A 20,764-nucleotide genomic window follows, 5' to 3' on the forward strand; every position below is an offset into this window, starting at 1 on the left:
CTCCCCGTGAAGGAGAAACAAGCAAAGAAGCTCAGATCTTCAATATATATCGTTAGTCTCATCACGTCAAATGTACGGGTTTCTACCTTGTTACACATCGGTGACCCTTTTCCATCCATGTATTTTCGTTATTGTTTAATGTTATGGAAATCACTGTCCTCTTCTTATACAATAGGATTTAATCAATATTACAGTTGAAACTCATGTATGCCTTGTTTGCTTACTCATATCTTCTATCTTAGATCTAGAGTAAATTATCGTTGGTTAAGATTTACCCAAAATCTTCCTATTTAATTAGTTTAACAAAAAGCTCAACGCTTTTGGCCGAACACACTAATCGGAAATTGGAACGCGTCTAATTACCTCTAACTCCTACAAGATAATTACTATCTTATATCATCCTATTTTCAACTTATCTTTACTTGTAACAATTTGTTAAAAGTGGTAGTATCACTTTTAGCCCACGCCAGAAACTATTTATATTCGGTAGTTAAAAAAGTGTCTAAAATTTGTATAATTTTTGTATATAACATACAAAATGTATATATATACAAAAAATATTTTTTTTATTATTTTGAGAGCGTCTATACAGTATCATTTTCCCATATTAAAAGGATATGTACACCTTGTCATAAATCCTTGACCATTTTGTGCTTATCGTTTCAATTTTATCCAATGTGTAAAATAAAATATCTTATCCATTTAACTGTTATTCCAAAATAGGTGTCGTACAATAGACTATAAATATCATACGTTCCCTAGAGGAACTCAGTGAATGTAGGCAACTGAATCATATTATCATCCTTGAATTTCCTGAATACAAGGGAATATTTTTAATCCATTTTGTCCCCTCATATCCACTGCAAATCCAAATCAAAACGAAATAATCCTCAGAATAATCCGAAATACCATTAACGTAATCAAATTAAGGGATACCTTTGTTTATCCTATATACCAGAAAGTCCCTTCATTAATTGTTATGTTATTTCACATTGGGTTAGAACCAGACAATCAAATCTATGGCCTGTGACAAAAATAGATGAAACCAATTCTTCTACGTATATAAATACACAAATCCATTCATGTTCTTCTCTTTGTCATCTCAATTCTTGAAAAATAATATTCTTATTCTAGTTCCAATTCTCCCCTTTTGTTTCTTTGTGTATATACAATTTTTACCTTTTTTTATTTCATTTTTACTTGTTGGGGTTTTGTCATTTGGTTTGAAAATGCCAACGGAAGGTGTCACGGTGGAGGAACCTGTTTTATGTGGTTCACCACTCGGGTCAACACCAAGCTCCCCTAAGAGTAGGATTAAATTTTTATGTAGCCATGGAGGAAAAATTCTTCCTCAGCCAGCTGATGGCCACCTCAAGTATGTTGGCGGCGAGACACGTGTTATCTCCGTTCCTCGAGACATTAAACTTTCAGGTAAATATTTATGTCTTTTTGAAGATTTAGAGAATCTGTATATGGTCGATCGTGCTTGTTATTAAGGCGTAATTGTTATCTCGAAAATTCACTATTCATGCGATTGGAGGGAATTGAGTCATGAATTGATTTGTATTGTGAATTTAATTGGACTCTGAGTTATGAACAATCTCATCTTTTCCAATTCATATCAAATTCATTGGCAATTTTGCATGGATCCAAATCAAGAGGAAAGAGCAGAAAAGAAATGCTGAAAATTGTACTTTTTTTGTTAATCTTTATTCATTATTTTGCCTTTGATAGTTCTAGAGAATGCCATTCTAGAGTCAGATAGATGTACCTTAACTCATGCAGCCATTAATCATTGACATGACCTAAAATATCATTTTATCACCAAGCATTATGGCTTCAGCCTCATTGATTTTTAACTTCAAGGAAATATAATTGCCTATTAAAGTTTCTTTTTCTAAAATTCTTGAGTTGAATAAGAGTTACTTTCCTTCACATTACAGAACTTATGAAGAAGCTTACTCCCCAAATTGAGGGTGACATGGTTCTCAAATATCAATTAGTACATGAGGATCTTGATGCCTTGATCTCAGTAAAAACAGACGAGGATCTACGCCACATGTTAGATGAATATGATCGTTGCGAAAGTGCAGGAATCCCGAGGCTTCGCGCCTTTCTCTTCCCAGCAAAGCCCGTCGTGGTAGACCACCATACAACGCCACCAGAACCTCTAGAACAACGATATATTGATGCCATTAATGGCATAATCCGTGCCAGAGAAGCAGGGATTCGGGTACCACCTCTAAGCATAAGCCATGCTTCTTTTAACATTTCCTCTGCTTGTTCTTCACCAAGATCTCCTGAGAGTTGCACTACTGATGGTGTTATCCAAGAGTCTTTGTTACAAAGTATTTTTCAGAATAGAAGTCAATTGCACAAAGTTCAGAGCTCACCTAGCTTTTACAATGTCACTAGCCCGCAGCAACACGGTTTCCATCATACCCCTCAATCACTGCAGCAGCAGCAACATCACTCTTACAACTATAGACAACCAAATTACAATGGGTACCAGTTAAGTAAACCTCCTCCAGGTCCTGGTGATCCACTCAAAGGGCCAGAAAGGCTTGTTTCTGTTAGGTCTGTTGGACGAGCCGAGGGGTTAAGGTATCAAGTGGATCATAACCAACATTACTATCAATCACCCGCGAGACACAGCCGTGGTAGTGGCTGCTGTACGAAATGCATGCACTACGATGACTATGGCCATTGTGGGGAAAGGAGAAATGGAAGTATATCGCCGGGCAGTTACTCTATGGAGATAGGAAATGGTTGTCCTTCTCCAGGTGGTTACTCTGTGGAAAGAAGAACCAGTAGTCTTTCTCCCAGTCCCATACCACTGAGTCCTCGCTTCTCCAATATGGCTGCCTCAGGGGATACTTGAGACTCTTATCTGCTCTACAAATCTCAGCTTTTTCTGTATTTAACTTCTGTAGTGTGAGCCAATGGAGACAACACTACCTTCTCATGCACATAAGTTTTGAAAGAGCTTTTCTTAATTATTTGTATAGTAAAAAATTACTCTATAATCAAAAAGTGATGTACATCTATCTTTTGTGTTTTACCTTTGGACTTTGTATAATAAAGCTGCCCTGTGTATTCCAATCTACAAATTCTGTTGGCATTTGTCCATAAAACGAATACTTGAATCCAGATATGAACAAGAACTGTGAGATGAGCTTGGAAAGAGAAATCTACACTAATTTATTGTTGGCACTAATTATTAAGAATTAAATTCAAATTCAATCACTCCAATAACAGCAAGTCTGCGACTGAGAAAACAAGTAATCAAAAGCACAAGGAACTTTAAGAATCGATCCACAAGTTCCCCTAAATATCAAGTTTGGGGATGGTAGGGGTGAGAACCCGAAAAGCGGTATCTCTAACTTTTCGGTTCAACTGGTGACATCTCTAAAAATATTCATGGGGTTGACACTGTTTCATCTTGCAAGCAAGAGTAGCCACCTAACTCAACATTTCTAACCTCTATTTCCTGTATGATCATCTTTTTCGCAGACCCCAACCACCAGAAATTGTCCCCCAAAATCGTAATTGTGCAAAAGTTAAAACCTTATGCACAACCTAAGCAAGAGTATAATAAGCTGAAAATTAAATATAGCCTCAAAATTGCTCTTCTATGCTCACTTGCTATCGGTGAAATCAGCATCGATTACGTCTCCATCAGGTCCTTTCCCTGATGATGATTCTGAAGGACCAGCGGAATCGCCAGGTGCTGGACCAGCACCTGGTGCAGCTCCAGCGCCGGGCTGGTTGTAGAGTGACTGGCCAAGCTGCATCACTTCTTGGTTAAGGGCAGCCATTGCATCCTTCATGGTCTGAGTGGAGCCCCCTGAGATCGCTTCTTTAAGCTCTCCAAGTTTAGCCTCAACTTTCTCTTTAACCGGCCCCGGTACTTTGTCTCCAAGTTCCTTCAGCTGCTTCTCTGTCTGGTAGACAACAGAATCGGCCTGGTTCTTTGTGTCTATGGCATCTCTCTTCTCCTTGTCTTCCTGGGCGAATCTTTCAGCTTCTTTAACCATTCTCTCGACCTGTTCCCACGCAACCAGATATCCCATCACTTATGAGCAGTAAGGGGAATTGACATGAAATGACATGCAACATACCACTCATAGACACCCAAAAGTTTTTTTTTTAAAACAAAATATAAAAAGGAAAGAGAAAGCAACTTTCAGCAGCTGATAAGCACTATACAGCTCTTTGCCCAACAATCCAACTAGAATTGCTAAAAAGACTTTGGTGCTAGTACAATTGGAAGTCAAAAACATACCTCATCACCGGGCAATGTGCTGGCACCAGTAATGGTGATGTCTTGCTTCTTCCCAGTACCCTTGTCAATAGCAGTGACGGAGAGAATGCCATTGGCATCAATATCAAATTTCACTTCAATTTGAGGAACCCCTCTTGGGGCGGGAGGAATTCCATCAAGCCGGAAGCTGCCCAAAGACTTGTTATCCCTAACAAATTCCCGCTCCCCTTGGAGGACATTAATTTCTACACTTGTCTGACCATCAGCAGCAGTAGAGAATACTTCTGATTTTGAGGTAGGCAATGTTGTATTTCTTGGAATGATCTTTGTCATCACACCACCAAGTGTTTCCAAACCAATGGACAACGGTGTGACATCTAAAAGAACAATATCACTGACATCTCCGGCCAATACTCCAGCCTAGAAAAATGAGAAAATGAGAGGTGCACCAAAATACAAATCAAGAACACAAGATGCACCAAGAACAACGATCTCACCTGCACTGCAGCACCGAGAGCAACAACTTCATCAGGATTTACTGTAACATTGGGGTCCTTTCCAGTCAATTTCTTAACAAGTTCCTGAACAGCAGGAATACGTGTAGAACCACCAACAAGGATCACCTCATCAATATCACTGAAGGAGAGCTTGGCATCTCTCAAGGAATTCTGAACAGGAGTTTTAAGCCTGATTGCAGAACAAGAGCAAAAAAACTGACATCAAGACCTTATCTCATAAACGGCACACCAACTTTAAAAAAAATTGATAAGCTACAAAAGTTTGTTCTATTGCAGACACCTGTCAAGCAGATCCGAGCATAGTTCTTCAAATTTACCCCGTGTGATAGTGGTCTCAATGTGTTTAGGACCATCCGCAGTGGCTGTGATGAATGGTAAACTGCAAAACAAAAATATATAATCTCAATATCAACAGAGAGAGAAGCCTCAACAGGAAAAGACAAAAACAAAATGAAGGTTGAAAACACTGTACATACCTGATGTTAGTCTGTGTGAGTGATGACAGTTCCATCTTAGCTTTTTCAGCAGTCTCAGTCAGACGTTGAAGAGCTTGTTTGTCCTTCAGAAGATCAATACCTTCATTCTTCTTGAAATCTGAAGCAAGCCAATCAACAATTCTCTGCATGAATGAAACACTGGTAAGTGACCTCTAGCAGGTACTAATGGTTTAGAGTTAGATTGTTCAATCAAGTCACAACAACATTTTGTTGGTAGGAAAGAAAAGATACAAACCTTGTCAAAATCATCACCACCAAGATGGGTATCACCAGAAGTAGACAACACCTCAAAGACACCGTCACCAACCTCAAGAACTGCAAGCAAATATATTAGTCCAATTGCCCCAGGCATTAGTACGCACAAAGACATGGATAGAGACATCTTATAAAAGTATCCCCTAAACTACATAAGAAAGCTACAAGTGAGGAAAAACCAGCACAGAGATTCACATTACTAAATAAAGAAACAACAATTCAAATTTGGCAGCTATCAGCCCATTCCTATGAACCTTTTAACCATGCAGCTTAAGCTCAAAAAGCTACACGATAAACAGCAGTAAAGAATATGCAGCAACTTGTAGAATGCTTTTATTTTATTTCTATAACTATCCCTACAAACTTGTTTAAAGCTAATCCTCTCCTTCAAATTGTGGCTGTATGCACACCATCAATATCGGTAAGCTTAAATTATGAAATCAACAACAGCGGGTAACCATAACGTCATTATTACCTGATACATCAAAAGTACCACCTCCAAGATCAAAAACCAAAATAGTTTCATTGTTCTTCTTTTCAAAACCATAAGCCAGGGAGGCAGCAGTTGGTTCATTAATTATCCGGAGAACCTCTAATCCAGCAATGCGACCGGCATCCTTTGTTGCTGTCCTCTGAGAATCATTGAAGTATGCAGGAACTGTGACAACAGCCTTAGAAACCTTGTCATTCAAAAATTTGGATGCATCATCGACCAACTTCCTCAAGACCTAAACCAGAAAAGAAAGTAAAAGCATTAGTCAGTCAACATAATTTTGCAAGCAATAACATCCCTAAACAATAGCCAGCTCACTTAACTATGGAATTAAAAATAAAAAGCTAAGAAAAAAAAGTATCCTGCAGGATGCTCTAGCCTCTGTACAAACTCTTGTCTAATCAGTTTTGAACCTCATATAAATAATGCTTTATTGGACAGCAAAATCATATTCCTCACACAGGTCCAGCAAAAGCCATGTGAATTAACAATTTAGTGAAAAACAGACGCCGTGTGAATTAACGAACATCAGGATCTCGATTCATGAAACTAATTATACTAAAGGCATTTTTTGCATGGAGCAAAAGATTATTCAGGAAAATATTTACCTTTTCCTTCATATTTTCCTGGACTAAATAGTGTATGGTTACCTTTCTGGAACACGTTTTCTCAAAAAGAAAAAAATTGTTCTTTACAATACACCTACTTCTACTCCATATCTCTTTAATCAAAACTTTCATATTGCCAATCTTTAATACAAATTATATTAAAACACTATCTTCATAACATATCTACACCTTGTACTATTATATGAAGAAAAAATAATGTTCTTTTACAATACCTCGACTTTTGCTCCATATCTCTTACTTCAATCAATATTAGATATTATTGTCAGACTTTAGTACAAATTAAGTTAAACCCTATCCTCGTACCTTCTCCAACACCTTGTAATATCATATGTTATCAACCTTTTTACTAACTTCATACCAAAAGCATCATAAACCGTTAATACATGTTTATGAAGCAGAATGCAAGATTAAATATATACCTGAGCTGAAATTTCTTCAGCGGCGAATGATTTGCCAATTGCAGGGCAATCGAGCTTGACGTTTCCATTCTCATCTCTAATAACATTGTACGAGACCTGCTTCGACTCCTCATCCACCTCATTCATTTTCCTCCCTATGAATCTCTTCACCGAAAAGAACGTATTCTCCGGGTTCACCACAGCCTGACGCTTCGCAATTTGCCCGACAAGCCTATCCCCGTTCTTAGTATAAGCCACCACTGAAGGTGTTGTCCTCTGCCCTTCAGCGTTGGTCACTATGGTGGGCTTCCCTCCTTCCATAGCAGCCACGGCGGAATTGGTCGTTCCCAAGTCAATTCCCACCACCTTCTCCGCCACCACCCGCAGCGGCGCGTGACCACCACCATTTCTCCGGCAGCTACTGCTCTTCTTCTGCTTCAGTCCGAACGCTAGGGTTCTGTTATTTAGGTTTTGACCTAAAAACACTGTCTTTGAGGGTTTTCTACTGGAAGAGGAAGTTGTGAAATATGTGGCTCCAAGAGCGTGAATTTGAGCTGTTGAAGACGCCATATTTACCAATTGAATACAAAGAGATTGAGTTTATCGGTGCGTAAACCTGTGCGTGTAAAGGTTGGAGGAAACCCTAACCCTAGAAGAGAGGAATTTGAGGATTTGGGGGATTAGAGCGGAGTGAACAAAGGAGTGAGGAGGAGAAGGAGTAGAAGAAGAGAAGATAAGAGGGGAGGTTGAGGGTTAGGTGAGGACACGTGGACGGTTCTAGAATAATCTATTGGGTGTGCTCGTTTGTGATTGAAATTAAGCTTATGATTGGCTCATTTGTTTTGGGCCCCTTCGTGTGTTCTTTTCTTATTACTGGAAGGACCCAATGGATCTAGTGGATCATCACTACAGGCCGGCAGCCACAATTTTCATTTCAAAAACTGCACAAATATGACAATTTTTGGGGTGATTTTTAACTTTTGCCCCCACTTACCTTATGGCCAGAATTTTAAGGTCAAAAGTTAAAAGTATGGCTCATTAGATAATCGAGGTGCAATGCTTGTTAAATTTGAAGTTAGACCATCCACTTCGAGGGTTATTTGTGTACGTCCCTCGTTCTCATTAGGCACATTAAAAATCTTAAATGTTTTTTAATTCTTAGGGAGTGTTGTATAGTTAACTTTCCAATTTTCATTTTCACCTTAATCCAATTCGAAGTGAATCAGCAATTACTCTTGATTTGACATCTCAATTTATCGTAAAAATAGTACTTGCTACTCATTTTTCGGACTGATAACTGAAAAATAGCTAGCGTTTGTTAAGTCATTGAAATATAGCCACTGTTTTGCTAAAATACAGAAAGTTCCATCATAATATTCGGGATTATGGAGCTCGTGTGTATAAACTTCCAGCATATTATGTTGGAACTAAGGGTGTCTAACGGGTGGGCCGGGCCGGGCTGGGTAGGAAAAATTAGTAACCGTACGGGTTGGGTTCCCGACCGGTTACGGGTTGGGGCTTACCGGGTTTAACGGGTTCGGGTTCATCCGGGTGAAAAATGGACTGTAAGGATTACGGGTACAAGGGGCCGGGCCGGGTTAGTGTAATTTATTTTTTTTGGTATTTTGTATAATTATTGTAAGTTATATTAATATAAAGTAAAAATATAAAGAATACAATGAAGATGAGAAAAAATTGCACTTATAAATTGCAAGTGCTACATTTATTTCAAAATTCAAACTTACAAATTGAAAGGTTTTCATTAAACAACAAGTAAATTAACCAAAAAAGAGTAAATTCAAAGGTTTTGCATTGCCTTCGTAAGTTCGTCATAATCAATATGAACTGAGTGGCCTTCTTCTAGAGTGTTAAATTCAGATGAGTTACCATGTGTTAATATATCTTCAAGTTCCTCGTCTTCTGGGCTATCAACATCTTCACGTAAATCCAATCTCTGAAACATACTAAAACTTCTAAAGTATTGCTTCCCAATGAGTGACGGGTGTCTCCAAGTTGTTGTCTTGCTTGGCTAAATGCGCTCTCTGATGCAACAGTTGAAACTGGCACATTCAGCACGTCTCGAGCCATAGCGAAAAGAACAGGAAATTTCTTTTCATTCTCATGCCACCATCCCAAAGGTGAAAATTCCTTTGTGCGAGGCTCCTTTTGCTTTTGCAAGTAGAATTGAAGTTCATCAATGTTCCTGCTACTGGTTTGAGTGTTAGAAAATGTAGATAAAATATTAAAATCAAGGCCTTCTTCATCATCCACAGTAGTTGAAGTGGTACAATGCATAGTGACATTAATATTGCCTACATTAAGAGCACCATCATCAATTATATTTGCATAATAATTACATATTTGGTGTAAAGAATCATTTAGCTTGTTCATACAAACATATATATATATATATATATATATATATATATATATATATATATATATATATATATATATATATATATGGGTTTCAGTTGGTCCAATCTCCATATAAGTATATAAAGCATTGATTAATTGGTGACAATCAGACATCTTAATAGAAGGATTTAAAACAGCACCAATTAAGTAAATCGGAGGAACTGGAAAGAAATATTTTTTGAATTTTGCTTGTATTTTTTCAACAACATCCCTATATTTTTCTTTCTTCTTAAATTCAAAGAGTAGAAAGAAATTTCAGCTATATGTACTAAAACCATAGTAATAGTATGGTAATATGCTCCAAAAAACTCAATAGTAGCTGTATAAAATTTATGTAAAAATTTAACAACATCATTAGTGGCCTCCCAAGTAGTAGTTGTTAACATACGGTTTGGATCAGTACAATGCGCATTAGCAACTTCAGTTATTGGGAATCTATATTTGTAGCAACATTTTAAAAATATATATGTATAATTCCATCTAGTCACAATTTTGTCTGGCATGAATCTGGGCTTAAGGTTATGCTCGTTACACTTATTCTTAAATTCCCTAATTCTAGATTGTCTATTATTTCCTTGAATAACACCAACTGCACTTCTAACATGAGTAAACTCAGTTGAAAATAAATCAAGGTCACTTTCAACAATTAAATTATAAACATGACATGCACACCTAACATGAAAAGTTTCGTCAAGTGGTGGTTGCAAATGCAGTTTTAATATTGAAATTGCGGCATTGTTGTTAGAAGCATTATCAAAAGACATACACAAGTTGCTTGAGATTATAAAATTCAACAACTTCGCAAATAGCAGTACTTATAAACACAACAGTATGACCCTGATCTTTATCATATTTAAAAGCGATAATACGTTTTTGCATACAATAATTATCATATATCCAATGATATGTAATTGTCAAATAATCATTTCCATTAACAGCATGGCCAATATCAAAAGTTAGAGAAACTTTACAAGGAAGGCGGCTAAACAAATAACGTATGTATGTTTGATATTGTCCATGAAGTCTAAAGATATCAGATCAACAAGTACTTCTAGGGATACCTTTAAATAAAGGATTGTAAATCCTTTGAATATACATAATAAGATATGACGAAGAAGCAAAAGAAAAAGGTAGACAACCCAAAGCAATCATTTTTGCTAACTCCTCGCGATCCTTCATTTTATCATATTTCATAAGACCTCCAGTAGTAGGGTTTAGAGTTGCTTGATTTCCATCTCCATCAGAGCCTCATTCTGTAGGATGTTCAATTCTCATATGTCTACTAAGTGTCCCAGTCCCCCGTAATTGTCCTCCAGTCTTATGTTTAAAAGTATCATTACAAAGTTTGCATTTAACTCTATCAGTACCTTCTATTTCGTCAAAAAATTTCCAAACCTTACTTCTTTTTCTCCTATTACTAGTCGGGGCCACAGGTGGTCCACTACTAGCACCACGACCACCACCTCTGCTACCAGCTCCAACACTACTAGGTGTAAGTGGTATCTCATCTTCCATTTCCAATTCATTATCTTCTATACCGAAATCTTCCTGGAATTGTTCATAATCTATATTGTTATCAGGTAATGTTTCAGGAATATTTGTAGAGTCATTTAAATTACTACCAGATATTGAAGTACTACCTCTTTTTTTATTTTCCCGATTAGTAACCTTATTACAAATTCTTTTTGCAGCATTAAATATATTGTAAAAATTTAACTGCTAGCAACAATTAAATATGCAAATAAAATAGTAAATAAGAGAAAGAGTTGGAGGGAGTGCATCGAATTCGGCAATAAATTGAACACTTGATGATTTCGCAACTCCAATGTTACCACGAAGAAACGTCAATTGTTCAAACTTCAAACTTCAAATATTAAATAATACGATAAAAGAAATTCTAAAAAAAAATGAGAGCCAAATACTTAATTGCACTTTAGGTGAAGAATGAGAGAATGATAATTGAGAATATGAGTTTGAGAAATGAGAGATGAGTGAAGAATGAAGAAGAGGGGGGGGGGGGGGGTGTATTTATAGTTTTTCAAAGGGGTAATTAGGTAATTACAAAAGGTGTTAATTTAAAAAAAAAACAAAAAATGGGCTATTTGTGAAAATCTGCCGTTGGGCAACGGCCATAAGAGCAGAAGACCATTGCCAACGGTTAGAAAAGGCCCACTATTAAAAAAAATAAAAATAAATTAAGTAACCGTTATACCGGTCTGGGCTGGTCCGAGCCGGTTAACCGGTTGAACAGTAAAAACCGTTGACCGGGTTTGACCGATCCGGTTAACCGGTAGAATTTAAGTAAACGGACCAACCCCCCTTACCCTATTAACCCAGCCCACCCGGCCCCCTTTGTACCGGTCCGGGCCGGTTCCAGTTTTAACCTGCCTGGGCTGGTCCGGTTACAGTTAAACCCGGCTCGTTAGACACCCATAGTTGGAACTCCAGCACACGGAAAGTTGCAGCATATTATGCGGGATTATGGAGCTCCTTCGTATAAACTTCCAACATATTATGATGAACTCCAACACATTATAAAATTACAGCATATTATGCTAGAAGCTCATATGTAAAAAATTCGAACTTTGACATACTGTGCTGGAATATTTTCGGATTTTTAAGAGTGTTTTTGTTCAAATTTTATCTTTACATGAAAAGTGGCTAAATTTTGATTACTTTTGAAATTGTAGTTATTTTTTCATTGCCAATTGTAAATTTTGCTATTTCTGATTTTTTTTTCCCGATTTTAGTATCCCTATTGTTATCTAGTTTTGCCTTGCTAGCCAAATACTAACCATAATATGCGAGTTCGTCTCGTTCTTCATTTAGCCCTAATTAGGTTGAAGTAATGAAAACTTGTAATTTTTTATTTCAAGTTTTCCTGTATGAGCATAGAGAATAAAGAGTTTGACGATCAAGGACTTGGTAATTTTAAAGCTACTGCTCATACATGTCAAAGAGATTTTCTTCCAATCATGACGGTTTTAAAGCCATGTAAAGGGTGTCCAAGAAAACAACATTGCAATATAACATTCTTGACGTGCAAGAGAACAAATGACTTGTGTGCTCAAAATATATTGATCTGCGAAACAATATTTCATTCTCATCATTTTACTAGAACTAAATACCAGACTACGATTACACAATCCGTCTATTTTCCAAAAGGTAACTTCAAAGCCACTACTCATATAAACAAAACGCCAGAGGATAACGAACATATACCACAAATATATATCTTGTATTATCATACTCTAACCACTGGCAAAATCTGAGAGCATTATAGTCACCTTGTTAAAGTGTTTTCTATTCTTAATTCAAGGTTTTCTATCTATTCCCTAATCCTTTCAATTTGTCTAACATTGGATGGCTCCCGAAAGAGCTTTGTCCATTATAGATACTTCAGTCCCATCAAACACCACGCCAGATGAGTTATCTGATACGATCAACAAGCTGATATTTGTTGAGATTAGTAATGATTATGGTGGTTAAGCTTCATTAGTTAGTTAGATTAGTTGTAACTAACTTACCTTAGAGTAGAGTTAGTGTAACTCAAGTTAGCTTTAGTTTTAACTCTAGTTAAGCATTAGAGTTGATTTTGCATGTACAGATACTGGAAAAAAAAAACGATCAATACAGCTTCTTCTTCCTCTGAAATATCGAACTGTAACGACCCAACCGGCCGTTTTGAGTCCTAGCGCTCCGTTCAGCAGTCGGAGGCCATGAACAGCTTCATTTCGGGTATTATGACTTGTACTCGTGGTCGGAATTAAGTTTCGGGAAGTTCAAAGTTAATTTAGAAAGAGAATTCTCATTTCAGAAGCTTAAAGTTGAAAAAATGAACTAGGATTGGAATTTTGAGTAAACAACCTCGGAATTAGGATCCGAAGGTTCCAGCAAGTTCGTATGATGATTTCAGACTTGGGCGTATGCCCGGTTCGGGTTTTGGATAACCCGGGAGTGTTTTGGAGCCTATTGTGGAAGTTAGCATTTTAGAAGAAATTCCTTAAGTTTGGCTTGAAGTGCAATTCAGTGTTATCAATGTCCGTTTGGTATTTCGAGACTGTGAATGGCTCCGTATGGTGATTTTGGAGTTGGGGGTGCGATCGGAAGTGAATTCGGAGGTCCATAAGATATTTTGGAGCCATTTGGCTAAGGATAGAAATTTGAAGGTTTTTGAGAAGTTTGACCGGAGGTTGACTTTTTGATATCGGGGTCGGAATCCGATTCCGGAAGTTGCAGTAGGTCCGTAATGTCAAATATGACTTGCGTGCAAAATTTGAGGTCAATCGGACGTGGTTTGATAGGTTTAAACATCGAAAATAGAAGTTGGAAAGTTCAAAGTTCATAAAGATTGAATTCGGGCGTAATCCGTGATTTTCGTGTTGTTTGATGTGATTTGAGGCCTCGAGCAAGTTCGTAATGTGTTTTGGGACTGGTTGGTGTGATTGATTGGGGTCCCGGGGGCCTCGGGTGGATTCCGGGTGGTTAACGGATCGAAAATGGATTTTTGGGAAGGCTGGGGTTTGCTGATTGCTGGTATTTCCGCTTCTGCGGAAATGTGACTGCAGAAGCGGTAGAGGGAGCCGCAGAAGCGGAATTGTTCGAAGGTTCGTGGACCGCAGATGCGGTCAAGGTTCCGCAGAAGCGGGACCGCATCTGCGGAAGTGATATCGCAGAAGCGGAAGGGGCCAGGCCCAAGGAAGCCGCAGAAGCGGCCAAAAGTCGCAGAAGCGACATCCGCAGAAGCGGAAAATGCACCGCACGTGCGAAAATCGCTGGTGGCAGAGGGGTTGTTTTAAAGTCGGATTTTGTTCATTTCACCCATTCTCTTCACTTCATTTGGTGATTTTTGGAGGGCTTCAAAGAGGGATTTCGTCATCTATGTCAAGGTAAGTTACTCCTACTCATTTCCAAGTTAAATACAAGATTATATCATGGATTTAGGCATGAAAATTGTGGGGAAATTGGTGTTTTTAGAAGAAGACCTAGAAATTTATAAATGGGAATTTAGCCACGAATTTGAGCATGGAATTAGGAGTAAATTGTATATTTGAGCTAGTAAAGTCATGGGTAAGCTTTATCTTTGAAAAATTTCGGATTCCGAGCACGTGGGCCCAAGGGCATTTTGGTCATTTCACTAAGCAGAGTTGGGAATTTGTATAATTTGAATTGTTAACGAGTATTTGAGTATGTTCTCATTAGTTTGTCGTTAGTTGGCTAGTTTTGGTGCAATGTGCGTCGGTTCAAGCCTTTGGAAGAATGTAGAATGCGGATTATGAGTCTTCGGAGCGAGGTGAGTCTCCTTTCTAACCTTGTAAGAGGGAATTGTCCCCATAGGTAAAATAATTGATTATGTGCTCCTATTTGCGGGGGCTACGTACGCACGGGGTGACGAGAGTCCGTGCGTAGCTACTATTATGCTATTGTCCGGGTAGTTAGGGCCCAAAAGCATGTTGTACTTGGATTATTTATGAACCCATTGATAGCTTGAATTGCTTGAATCACCTTAGATTAGTAAATGAATTTAAAAGGAGATTAAACATTATTTTTCCTGAATTGTTAAAAAGAGAAATTGTTTTATTTGGGTAAATATTCCGATAAGTTCTTAATTGATTGATTGAGCATGCATCTCTATGTGTGCCTGCGTTGCATGCATGATTCGCGAGCAGGGTATGTGTTTATTAATGGAACGGGCCGAACGCCTCGGCAGATTAAATAGATGCATCTATGGTTCGTGCCGTTCGACCCTCGGCAGTGCACAGTTTACATTTCTGCTGGAGCGGGCCGTCGACCTCGGCATGATTTGCGCATGATATGTATATTGTTTCCCGAAAATTTTAAATGTTGATATTGCCTTTCATGGCTTGATATAAATTGATAAGATAATAAAGAGTAAACCTTGAAAATCCTTGGTTATTTGTTGAAGGTGTTTACCTGTTTTCTGGCTTCGTGAATTAGGACTGCTATATAAATCCATGATTTCCTCACATTTTTAGTTTATTGTCAAATGACCTCTAGTAGGTGTCGAAGTTGACCATCTCGTCTCTACTTCTTTGAGATTAGACGGGATACTCATTGAGTACACGTTGTTTACGTACTCATACTACACTTCTGTGCATTTTTATTGTACAGGTATATTTATCTTTAGCAGCCACTGGGCATAGCAGTACGGATGATTCGGGGACTAGGTGAGTTGCATCATTCGAGGCGGCCCGCAGCTAGTAAACTCCCTTCCAGCAAATTGTATTTTCTTTCTGTCCACTGTATTCCGAACGGATGTTGTATTGTATTTTATTTCCTTATCAGTAGATGCTCATGCACTTGTGACACCGGGTTCTGGGATGGTTTTAAATACTTTGTATTAATTGCTAGTATTTAATTTGAATTGAAACATTTATCTTTTTACTTATGAAAATTAAAGGAAAATCTTGGTTTTTAAAATTGTCAAAATTGGAGTTTAATTAAGTATTTGGTTGGCTTGCCTGACCGCGGTGTCCGACGCCATCACGACCCTTAGTGGATTTTGGGTCGTGACAATATGGTATCAGAGCACTAGGTTCCTAGGGTCTCACGAGTCATGAGCAAGTCTAGTAGAGTCTCGCGGATCGGTACGGAGACGTCTGTACTTATCCTCGGGAGGCTGCAGGACTGTTAGGAGTACTTCCCTTCTTGATTCCTTATCGTGCGATTCGATTTCATGAGAGGCTTATGCCTTTGTTTCTTTCCACTCAATCTTATGCGACGCGAAGCGCTTGATGTAAATCGAAAATTGAAGAACCGTAATGGTACTGCAGATGTGATACGGGGTATTTCTCCCGGTATAGCTGATCAGATTATTGTCGTCGCCTGATGGAGTAATATTTTATTGTTTCAGCCCAGTAACGGTAATTTCGAGGGCTTTGAGGCTAGGCACAAATTGCCGCAATGCTTATGAATGACTATTCTGCAGTAGTGATATGATGGTATGATGTTGCCCACGTGTCGAGGCAAGAAATGACTTGAAGGGAGGTCTACTCAGTGCATAATCAAGAGATTCAGTATGTTATTCCCGGCAGGGGGAAAGGTAACCGAGCTAAGGAGGGTCAGATGTGGACTGGTGGAAATAATGAGGCTTGGTAATTGCAAGTGTGGTGGAATTTTCCTTCTATATTGGGGTGCAGTCGTCCTAATTGGACGTATAAAGTTTGTTGGTGTTATGATTTTCTACAATTCGCCTTTGAGGCAGGGTATTGTGAAATAGTATCAGAGATTCAACTATCAGATATCGCTGGATGCGGTGGTTCAGGATTGAATCAGTATTTCTATTGTTGACGGTTCGAGAAGGATGACCTTCGGAAAGGGTTGGAGTTAGTAGCCAATTAAGGATTCAAGTTCTCTGAAGATAAATTTTATTAAGGCAACAACTAAGCAGCGAAGGATGAGAAGGACATGTGGGAAGCGTCCGGCGGAGTTTTAAATTGCTAAAAGGCCAGGTATATGAAGCAAAGGTTGAGTAGTCGATTAAGGGGATGAGTTCCGCCAAAGTGGGAGAGTGGCGGAGATGCATATGGGCTTGCAGTGGACGGACCACGTACCTTAAGGAGAGTTTGGAGTGATTTGATAATATCAGTGATTGGTAATTGGGGTCTACGGATTCAATTTGAAGTAGGGGTTCTTGTGCGGCCGGAGATTTAATCTAACTGGAAGGAGCCGCTTAAATGAAGAATGATGCAGCATGGCTTTGAATTGGAAGGATGTTGTTGCACATTTAATGATGTCCAAGGGGTAAATGGACCTGCGCAGCTGGAGAGTGAGCTCAGACTCGGGATGGGTTACTGATGTTGAAGTGATTGTACCCCGTGCAGCGGCGTTGGAAGATGCCAGGGAGATCTTTTATAGGTGGGTTACCCAAGTGAGCAGGTTAGCAGTCGCGTGGTTGGCAAGGCTTCTGCGAAGAATTCTATCGGTTATATAGCAAAGGGATCGGTTGTGCACATATGATTGATGAGTCAGAATATAAGAAGGGGTTTTACAGAAAGATTTCGAGAACTTTGGCGGTTGATTGCGCAAGGTTATGTCAATAAGAGATAAAGAGGACGGGTGAGTTCCTGGTTTGTGAACTAATGGCTTCATGCTAAGTGGGAGAGTCCCACCGCTTATGATTGGGTTGCATGGTTAACTACTTGCGAAATTTTTGGCTATTAGCATATCGATGGGCTATTTCAGCTACGGAAAGGACCATAAGTGGTAATTTAAGCAAAGGAAGTATTAAAGGTGGGCTATCATTGGCCCTATTGGCCCATGTTCAGGCTTGGGGTAAGATTCAGGATTTTGCTTTGTATAGATGCGGGCTCCAAGGGAAGTGATTCGGCGGGTTCTTCGCCAAGGGGGTATTCATGTGATGGAAGACTCATGGAGTTGATTATATTCGGGGCCAAGTCAGAGCGGGTGGCTCTTAGCAACGGCCCTAGTGAATTCAAAGAGGTCAAGTGTTGTGCCTAATGGTTTTGAGCCTATAGGTACGGTTAAGAACCAAGCTTGGTGGCAGTCTATGAGAAGAGGCACAAAATGTTCTATGATGATTTGACTTGCGATGTGGCAATTGGGAGGTACGAAATGGTTCATGAGATTTGAGACAGCATGGTCTCGTGATTCAAGACCACTCGAGATGAGTGTAAATGGAGTATGTTATGTGTTGGATGGAGTTAGTATTATCTCTAAGGCAATCCATAAATTGGAAAAGGGTGGATTGATTGTCCATAGTTGAAATTGGCATATTGGTGTTAGTGATCAGTTTCCTTCAGCGTGATCAAGTTATGCAAGTAATTGTGACGGTACGTATCAGGCTTGTCAGCCGCCGTAATTGATGTTATTCAGAGGCAGTCTACTGTTATGGCTTGTTATGTGGAAACAGATTCCGGAAGGGCTATGGTGGCTTAGACCACTACTTAGAGATTTGCATATTCTACAGTTTTGAGAATTCACCTATGTGATACGATGGATCTCCTGAAGTGAGTTAAGTGAAAAGTTTTCATATGATGAAGTGTTAACCTATTAGTGGTTCCGGAGTTATAATGAAAAGCATGTTCTATCGTATATTGGCATGATGGGTGCAGTGAGTAGTATGGAATTTGAAGTAAAGACCAAAGTTACAGCTCGGTGTTGACAAGGATGTCACGAGCTCAGATGAGCAGGAAAGGAGTTTCGATGTTTAAGGTAAATTGGTATTGTCTACAGCGTCACCTGAGATTGGTATTTTGTAAAAGGGCTTGTGTCATGGTTGATGATTCTTGATCGCTTTTCAGCGTTAGTGCGACCGTTGGGTTGGAGGTAAGACCCGGTTATTTGTTATGGTAGGTTGTGGGAGTGTGTCCCACAGGAAGATTGTATAAGCGTGGCAGGTAGCCACTTGATTGATTAAAGATTTAAACCAAGTATGAGGATTGTGGTAATATCATTAATTTGAGAATTTATGCCTAGAGGGCACTCTGTTTATTGGGTTGTGGACTATGGATGAGTACTCCGGTTATGACGGTTGTTCTTGTGTGTTATGAGAAGAGGGAAATTAGTATGGACCTTTGAAAGGTTATTGGCTTAGTTTGATATGATCAGGATCGACTTGAGGTCGGTGGATGGATTTAAATGTGAATATGGGCTCTATGTCAGGCCAGTTGTGTTCATTTCAGTAATGCGCTCCTTATGGAGTAGTCAGGGTGTTGTTTCGTTGTCAGATATTTCATGTAGTGATACGTTGCGCCGTGTGAGTTGTGAGACGGCTTGAGAAAATTTTTTTTGTGTGTTGAGGATCCGCGTGGGAATGACGTATTATGAGCAAAAATGGCTCTTGAGATCCAGATTGTATATCACACCTCAGTTGTGCTTGAGTTTTGTAGCTTATAGCGCTATATGTCCCCTTAGGGATGGTATTATGCACTTAGCGTGCTTGTGACCAAATTCGATATCTTGTTGTAATGAGCAATTTAGCTCGATGTATATCTCCTTATGTGAGTTCTACGTGTGGATCGGTTGGCACGCCGCCATGGGTATGTTATTTGGATCGGGTGGCACGCCGCCATGGTTATGTTGTTTGGATCGGGTTGTGCGCCGCAACAGCGTGATGTTCAGTACAGTTCCCCATATCTCTTTATTGTGTTCTGTTTCCTACCTTCTGAAGAAAGCTCATATTAGTTGTGCGCCCGCGTCGCATGTATGATTCGCGAGCGGGGTAATTAAAGTTCCTTTCAGAGTTCATTTTCCTTTTTGTATTGCATCCTAAAATGGCAGCCTATTGGCACATTGTGGCATCACATGAGACTTTTGATTATGTCGGGATGGCTCATTGCCTGAGCAGTTCATATTGGGTGAGACGAGATTGTTGGGTTTAGGATCAGTGCAATCTGATTAGGTGAAGTATATTAAGGCGCAAGGATTGCTATTCGATTCAGAATATGGTAATGTTTCCTGTCAGAAGTATAGACTCAATGATTGGTTGACTCGGCAGTTGATTACGAATTTCTGCATATCTCTCCCGCGGCATTGTAAGAGTTAGAGTGAGACCTGTGTATGTCATGGGGTGCAATGGGGGCATCAGATTCGTGGAATTTTGACTAAGTTGATCAGAAAATGTTATTGTGGTCCGGTGAGTAAAGTGATGCTAGGTGTGAATTCAGCAGAGTTATGCAGCCATGTTTGGGTACAGCGTGTAGTGATTGATATGGTGATCTTATGTTGGAAACAGGCCAGGCATAGAAATTCCGGATGTTGGAATTGGGCCCTAAGGCTTATCTGCTTTTATAAAAGGGAATATCCTCATAATTGATCGAGCTGATGTGCTCAACTGAGTTACGGTAGCTCGGGAAGGTACACGAGGTGTTAAACAGTGATTTCAGACTACTCCGGCATAGTTCTCAGCACGTTCGAGGACGAACGTTTGTTTAAGTGGGAGAGAATGTAACGACCCGATCGGTCGTTTTGAGTCCTAGCGCTCCGTTCAGCAGTCGGAGGCCATGAACAGCTTCATTTCGGGTATTATGACTTGTACTCGTGGTCGGAATTAAGTTTCGGGAAGTTCAAAGTTAATTTAGAAAGAGAATTCTCATTTCAGAAGCTTAAAGTTGAAAGAATGAACTAGGATTGGAACTTTGAGTAAACGACCTCGGAATCAGGATCCGAAGGTTCCAGCAAGTTCGTATGATGATTTCAGACTTGGGCGTATGCCCGGCTCGGGTTTTGGATAACCCGGGAGTGTTTTGGCGCCTATTGTGGAAGTTAGCATTTTAGAAGAAATTTCTTAAGTTTGGCTTGAAGTGTAAT

At 39.3% G+C, this 20,764-nt stretch overlaps 2 protein-coding genes across 2 annotated transcripts; one reads left to right on the forward strand and one right to left on the reverse strand.

Annotated features, from left to right (window-relative positions):
- Positions 1 to 809: 809 nt before the first annotated feature.
- Positions 810 to 3,307, forward strand: LOC109213360. The gene is made up of 2 exons (XM_019377154.1): positions 810 to 1,431; positions 1,944 to 3,307. Exons 1-2 carry the CDS (start codon positions 1,083 to 1,085, stop codon positions 2,879 to 2,881), a joined length of 1,287 nt encoding a protein of 428 aa, XP_019232699.1. The 5' UTR covers positions 810 to 1,082; the 3' UTR covers positions 2,882 to 3,307.
- Positions 3,201 to 7,769, reverse strand: LOC109213359 (stromal 70 kDa heat shock-related protein, chloroplastic). The gene is made up of 8 exons (XM_019377153.1): positions 7,076 to 7,769; positions 6,010 to 6,262; positions 5,515 to 5,594; positions 5,259 to 5,401; positions 5,063 to 5,161; positions 4,762 to 4,951; positions 4,286 to 4,684; positions 3,201 to 4,046 (listed from the first exon to the last, which is right to left on the reverse strand). The coding sequence occupies exons 1-8, from the start codon at positions 7,622 to 7,624 to the stop codon at positions 3,639 to 3,641; spliced, it is 2,121 nt and encodes a 706-aa protein (XP_019232698.1). The 5' UTR covers positions 7,625 to 7,769; the 3' UTR covers positions 3,201 to 3,638.
- Positions 7,770 to 20,764: the final 12,995 nt, after the last annotated feature.

The sequence above is a fragment of the Nicotiana attenuata genome, unplaced genomic scaffold (assembly GCF_001879085.1).
Source record: "Nicotiana attenuata strain UT unplaced genomic scaffold, NIATTr2, whole genome shotgun sequence".
Lineage (NCBI taxonomy): Eukaryota > Viridiplantae > Streptophyta > Magnoliopsida > Solanales > Solanaceae > Nicotiana > Nicotiana attenuata.

What these genes read in the sequence shown, in the direction of transcription:
- LOC109213359 (XM_019377153.1), bottom strand. Translation starts at nt 7,624, where the DNA reads ATGGCGTCTTCAACAGCTCAAATTCACGCTCTTGGAGCCACATATTTC. An exon ending in CTGAAGAAATTTCAGCTCAG is followed by an intron (nt 6,263 to 7,075) that starts GTATATATTTAA and finishes TTTCTGGTTTAG; the next exon opens with GTCTTGAGGAAGTTGGTCGA. An exon ending in GCACATTGCCCGGTGATGAG is followed by an intron (nt 4,047 to 4,285) that starts GTATGTTTTTGA and finishes GCGTGGGAACAG; the next exon opens with GTCGAGAGAATGGTTAAAGA.
- LOC109213360 (XM_019377154.1), top strand. Translation starts at nt 1,083, where the DNA reads ATGTTCTTCTCTTTGTCATCTCAATTCTTGAAAAATAATATTCTTATT. An exon ending in TCGAGACATTAAACTTTCAG is followed by an intron (nt 1,432 to 1,943) that starts GTAAATATTTAT and finishes TTCACATTACAG; the next exon opens with AACTTATGAAGAAGCTTACT.